We start from the raw sequence: 6,993 nt of genomic DNA, 5'->3' as shown, positions 1-6,993 counted from the left end.
TAAATAAAATATGAAAATTTATTTCATGATGAATTTAATGATCACAACTTCATATTATGAATATTAATATAGTTCTCTACAAATTTGGTCAAACTTGAAGAGCTTTTACTTTTTAAAAATCTGATACACCTATATTTTAAAAACAAATAGGCTAATTTATTTTGTAAAAACACAAGAACACCAACTGTGCAGCAACACACGCCTAATCCTTCTAATAATTGATCAATGGTCAAAGAACTCATGGCCTATAAGATAAAAGCGTCACTTTCTCAATTCCATAATAATTTCTATAATTATGTATTAAAAGGAAGAATACCAGCAGGCTAGCACTATACAAAACCACCACTGAACATTGTAATCAAAGCATTGTACCGAATATGGATACCACCAACTAGCCACTAGATTCCGCAGTCTAAAATGGACACCGGTGGTTGACCGATGATAATGCTGATACACCCTGTTGCTAATTCTTCCTGCGCTTTTCTCTAGGAGACACCACATTAGTCGACTCCCCTACATCTTGCTGACCAACCGTTGAAACTGAGATGAGTTGAGTTTGAAGGGCAACAGGTGGAGAAGAAAAGACACTCATGTCACTGATTTTTCTCTGTGGGCTATGGCAAGGCATGTCGTTACGGCACCCATGCTCATCTTCGCTCCTGGTCTTGCATGGAGAACTGCTTGTAGCAGCTGGGGACGATGGCGTCCTGCACTTTGCTGGGCTGTTGTTGATATCCCCAACAGGGCTCAGCTCTTTGCTCTGCGACCCACTCTGGTCGATGCCGAATGGAAGAGGACCCTTGCGCTTCTTAGGGGATGGGTTTTCAGGATTAGCAAGGCCTTTTGTAGACTGTGATGAGAGCACAACATCCCCAGCAATTGCCAAAGAACTGGACTTGGTATTGTAGATTTTTGACGTCTCTCTCCTATAATTAAATGAAATTAAAATATGTCACCCTATAATATGTAAGATGAATTCTCTGTGTGAGACAAGTAAATAGTCTAGGGTCTGCTACTAGCAAATACCGAGAAGAAATAACAAGTTCCAAGCAACTGACAGAAATAGGAAAAAAAAACTTGAGGACACCAGGCAGACAAGTATCAATAGTTGAGAAGAAATACCACTGTGGACATCACAATATCAAATATCAATAGTCCTTCAGGGATGTCAGTTACTGTTCATAGGGAACGGTCTCTTAATGCGCCATTCGTTATGTGTGCATATGGACTACAAGAGAAGAAAATCTTCCGCGATGACATAGTACATTATTGGCTGGAACGAAGAATTCAAGCATGAAGTTGCCATGGTTATCCAACAGGTAAAGAAAAATATATTCTTCTCATCTAGCTGATTGGTTGCACCTTGTATAATCTTTTATTCCCTTTTCTTGTACATATTTTTTACTAGATGCAGTAGGATACTCGTACTGTCTCCCTACAAAAAGTGAATTTACCCGACTCCTTATAATTTAATAAGAATAACTCAAGCCAATCTTAACATGAGAACAGACAAACAGCTATAAACAACAAAGAAGGCACCCTAGCAAACAAAGGGGTTACTCCTGCGAAAAGAAAAACGACATGCATATATCCTTGAAATCTATAAGTAAGCTCAATATGATTGGAATAAATAGTAACTTAGCTTAATGTGGATAATACCAATGATATTGAACAATGACTAGTGAATTAAAATGTATACCATGAGCATTTCAGTTCTGGTTGTGGATACAAAAATTCCCTGCAAACTTGGTTCTTCATGTTCTCTTAAGGTCGATTGAACTAGAAAAAGGTAATGTATATATTTCCTTAAACATGAGAAAAGAAGATATCGTGAAAAAACACTACTGAAAAGGACAGCTAGAACTGTAGATTTACACATTAAAGATAGAAAACCGAAGTAAGGTTCATGAACAAATAGCTTCAAGGAAAACAAACATAAGACAATAACGAATTGCTCTAGCTAGCACGATCATGTGCAGCTGCGGCGTCAAACATTTGCGTTCTGTTTGGAAACAAATTTGACATTTTGCATATCTAGACATGCTGACTTTAGTTCGGAATTTTTTCCCTATCTATGTATAAACAACGTACTTATATCTTCTCCACATGATTACCTCGTAGAACTATACTTAAAAGAGCACTGCAGTGCTTTAATGATTGCTTATTGCTGGTTACTATTTTCATTCAGCCAGAACAAACTAGCGTTGAAAGTTGGAGCTAACGGTTACACATTCCAGTGTCAGATTTAGGAAATCACAACTAAAATGAAGTTTTGCACTGTTTGGCATATATAGCAATATACAGTAGAATCTTAGTTATTATGCATGGCATCAGGTATCCTCTAGGTCAATGCAAAGAAAACCAGAGCATGAATTTAAAGAGCAGGGGACAAAACTAACAACCGAAACAGAAATCTTGACTAAAAGCATGCTTCCTGATGCTACAAGCCCGAAGCCTGTGAAACAGAGGGCAACCAAAAAGCCCCAATCTAAAGCGTGACTCCATCATGGATCAAAGCTACTAATAAACTGCTTTTACAACTGCAAGTTCCTCGCACCGGACCAAAATGTCAAGCTCCCCAACTGCATTGTCTGTTTGGCACCAGAAACTACCAATAATAGAATACTGTATTTCTTAAAGATCCTCCATTGCCAAACACGGTCGGTAGGTCAGGGATGATCACATTGCACAACCCTTCCGCCAACGAAATCGGTGAATTACTGAACTTCCTAAAACAAACTGTTAAGCTCAGAAGGTTTCTCTCTTGGAACTGAACTTCCTGAAAAGACATGAGCATTGGAGTATCGTGCTCTCATATAACAGTGCATACCAAATACCCCACCTCATGGGCCTAAGAAGGCACTGATAACCCAGGAAATCCACATACTTCGTACCAGAACCACCACCCCAGTATGAAAACCATGTTCGATCCGGCCTGACACAACTACTTCCCCCACAAAATTCCACTGTACTCTACTCAATCAGATTCCACCTGAACGACGCACCCTGCACTGCTCCATAGCATCAAAGGAATCGTAAAAAATCCCCACGCAATAGTTTCCAAACGATCCACACATGAACGGATCCCCAAAATAAGCCTAGAAGGCCGATGAAGGCGCAGCCTTTGCGGGAGGATTGGGGGGCTGACGCTGACCTGCGGGGCAGGGCTTCCTGGAGCGCGTCCATGGTGTCGAAGGGGCCTCTGAGCGAGCTCTGCACCTCCCCCTCGCTCTCCTCCGACTCCTCGAGGTGCGCCGCCGCCGCCTGGCTGCTGCTGCCCCGCCCGGCCGAGGAGGAGCCGCCGCACGCCGCCGGCACCCCGCGGCCGAACAGGGCGCCGCTCTCCAGCGCGATCGGCATTGCTCTCCCCACCCGCGTCCACGGCGAGCAGAGGAGGAGAGGGCGGTGGCGGGCGGAAGCCGGGGCCCCGTGCGGGCCGGTGGCGCGTGGTTCTTGTGCTGGCCTTTGCAGCAGGCGTCGGGGGAGAGTGGGGGTTTGGTCGCTCGGCTTTTGTCCGGATGACGCGTGGGCCCGGGTTTGTAAGTTGGAAGGCAGGTTTGGCTGGCACGCTGGACGCTGCTTTCCACGCCTCCCCACCCGTCCGTCCGATCTGGTGGGTCACGATCAGGACCGTCTATATTTGATGAACATATATTACTTCCTTCTTGCCACTACAAATCTCTCCTCTTTATTTGCATCGTTTGCAAAGAGGGAAGACCATGAATCACTGTTCATTAGAGTGTTGGTTCCTCCTCGTATCGGATCTTGCTATCTCATATGAGCCATTGCCCATAAAAGGATAAGTTATCTTGGATTTTAAGAAGTTATGTTGTAATACTTGAGAATTCGAAAGTCGGGTATTGCTTGCTCTCAATGTATGAAAATATAAGACTTGTTATTACGCTAACAGGGGTAGTAGATGTTTAATGAAGATGATCGAACATGTACTCCGCTAAATGCCAAACATAGTAAACGTTGTGTGAGGTATGTGTCGTTATGCGCGTGTAAATCTACGTTGTATGTGATGTTTTTGAAAACAAACATTAACATATCGTGATGCCATGAAGTTATGGTTGTAACGCGAAGCACATGTTTGAGAGTCAATTGTGGCTTAGATATTAAGTGAGGTGGTTGAACCTACACTTCACTAAAAGCCAAACCAAGTAGACGTCGTGTGAGTGCGTTTGCATCGTGTTGTGTATGTCAATTGTCAATCTAGCTGGTGTATCTGATGTTTCTGAAAACAAACACTAACATATGATGCCATGAAATTTTGATGGTAATATGTTTGAGAGTCAAGTATCACTTATATATAGTTACGTGAGATGGTTGAATTTGTACTCCTCTCCACTAAAAACTGGACCGAGTAGATGTCGTGTGAGTGTGTTTGTGTTGTGAAGTGCATGTAAATTTACGTGTTGTATTTGATATTTCTAAACAAGCATCAACATGTCATCATGACATGAAGTTATGACTACAATATGCCATAACATGTATGGGAGCCAACTATTTCCTTAGACACTTAATGGAGGTGGTCGAACATGTACTCGGCTAAAACCCAAGCCAAGTTCCTGTGAGTGCATCCATGCCATGATGTGTGCGTAAATCTATGTGTTTATGTGATGTTTCTAAAAACCAACGTTAACATGTTGTGAAGTTATGCAATAACATGTTTGAAAGTCAAGTATTTGTTATATAGTTAATGGTGGTAGTTGAACATGTACTCCGCCTAAAAGACCAAGTAAACATTGTGTGAGTGTGTTTTGTGTTGTGACGCGTGATGTTTTTGAAACAACCATCAGGGTATCGTGATGCCATGAACTTATTATGATTGTAACATGCAAGAACATGTTTGAGAGTCAAGTACCGCTTAGGTAGTTGATGGAGGTGGTTGAATCCGTACTACGCTAGACTAAACCAAGTAGAAGTTGTGTGATGAATGAGTGTGGTGATGTGTCATAAATCTATGTGGTGTGTTTGAAGTTTCTAGAAAAGTTATATTAACAAGTTTATCAAAAATGCTAAACTGACATGGGAATCAAATGGTTCCCCCGACGAAAATAAAATAGAATTTTGTTTTTGATAGATGATGAGAGCAATGAATAATATGTGCTATGTGCTAACAAATTTTATCTTTTCTCTAACACAATGATGGCAATCCTCTGTAGGTTATAATAAAATTCTAGATGACCTAGAAATGCATAACATGTGCTCTATGCTAACAAATTGTATCGCTTCTCTAACACAGTGATCACATTTCGGTGTTGGTTACAATAAAATGCTAGGTCAGCTAACGTTGCTCCACCTTTTTGAAAAAAGGAGGGTATATATGTGTCCTTTGCGGTTGTATGTTCCTTGCTTTGCACCTTTTTAGAGTGAAGGCTCAAGAAGAGCCCGAGTTTGAATTAACAAAGCTATCAACCGACCAGGAATTACACAAGGCCACCAATACAACCAACAGGGAACAAAAAAAACAGATGCGTAGTGTTGCCGATGCATCTTACACCAAAGACTACAAGCCCTATATAAGGAATCTAAATAAACGCTACCTTGTAGTCGATGGAGTCCTCCAAGTGAACTTGTCCCAATAGAGCAAACTGAGAGGAGCACCTGACGACGCCAAAGCCCAGCTATGATGAACCGCACCCACATCTACCCAAGAAGGTGGAAACCGTAAAAGTGTCGCTTCTCCAAATCCAGAGGACCCCTGCCCCTCGCCTTGGCTCGAAAGGTGCCGGGCCGCCGGAAGATGGAATTGCTCACCCTAGAGCATGAATTGGCCACGTTCCGGCCACTAAGGGAGATACTCAGCCCAGCATGCCGTTGTACGAAGGAAGCCAAATAGATATCCATGCCAAGGTTCACTGTTACAAACACAGGGGTAAACTGTAGAAGGAGTTGTCACTGAACAAACAAAATAGGGGAAAGAGAAGGAGCAACCATAATTGGAATTAGCTCAGGCCCGCAGGAGTCAGCTCTGTGTTCATGCAACTGCTACATGTTTTTGCTAGCATTAGAGAGGATCCCTATCCCCCTCCCTGCCCAAGGCAATTATGCCAAGCAAGCAATATGCAGACCGACAGGTGAACAAGTCATAAGGATTGCAGAGCAACACTAATCTAGAGAGAAAGAACCATGCTCCTCCTCCCTTGCTGATGACGCAGCCAACCCAACAGCCAAACTCGTAGCCCCACTTCACACTCCCACCTTGCCCAAGACGACACCTTCAAGAAGGGGGCGACGCACATCGTGCCGTTGCCATCCAGTCTTTGCAAGACAAGGGTTTTCTCCCGGGAAAGAAGTAGGAGGGAGAGGGACTAAACCTCAACGACGCCTCCGAGGAGGGGAACGACACCGACCGGTGTTGCCATCACTGTGGCCAGAGATCCATCCAAGAATTTCTCCCGGTCCAAGTCGCAACCCCTGGCAGTCCGCCTTAACCGGAACTCGTGATCTCAGGCCGCCGGTGACCAGATCCCGCAGGAAGTAGTGCTACGAGGGGGAGGGAGGCCGCCTTCAGATCCACCCGTGAGCAAGGAGGGCGCACCACCCGCTACGACCGGCGACAACTCCAGCCGACCCTCGCCGCCCACGCAATCGAGGAGACGGATGGGCAACACCCGCGATGCCGCTCGCTGCAGAAAACGCCGCTGTCACACCGCTTGAGGCCGCCGCCTCGACGCCCGAAGCCCTCCGCCCAGGAGCAGCTATATCCTCGCTGCCACCATTAGAAAAATTCCCTAGAGGCAATAATAAATTAGTTATTATCATGTTTCCTTGTTCATGATAATAATTTGCTATCCATGTTATAATTGTATTGATCGAAAACTCAAATATATGTGTGGGTACATAGACAACAGTGTCTCCCTATTGAGCCTCTAATGGACTAGCTCGTTGATGAAAGATGGTCAAGGTTTCCTGGCCATAGACATGAGTTGTCATTTTATGACGGGATCACATCATTAGGAGAATGATGTGATGGACAAGACCCAA

The 6,993-nt window shown here is 43.9% G+C and overlaps 1 protein-coding gene across 1 annotated transcript; it reads right to left on the bottom strand.

Annotated features, from left to right (window-relative positions):
* Window positions 1–248: 248 nt before the first annotated feature.
* Window positions 249–3,464, bottom strand: LOC123407607. Its single transcript, XM_045100772.1, has 2 exons — window positions 3,155–3,464; window positions 249–926 (listed from the first exon to the last, which is right to left on the bottom strand). Exons 1-2 carry the CDS (start codon window positions 3,358–3,360, stop codon window positions 464–466), a joined length of 669 nt encoding a protein of 222 aa, XP_044956707.1. The 5' UTR covers window positions 3,361–3,464; the 3' UTR covers window positions 249–463.
* Between the last annotated feature and the right edge of the window lie 3,529 nt (window positions 3,465–6,993).

The sequence above is a fragment of the Hordeum vulgare genome, chromosome 7H (genome assembly GCF_904849725.1).
Source record: "Hordeum vulgare subsp. vulgare chromosome 7H, MorexV3_pseudomolecules_assembly, whole genome shotgun sequence".
Lineage (NCBI taxonomy): Eukaryota > Viridiplantae > Streptophyta > Magnoliopsida > Poales > Poaceae > Hordeum > Hordeum vulgare.
This window is presented reverse-complemented; position numbering and strand designations above follow the sequence as displayed.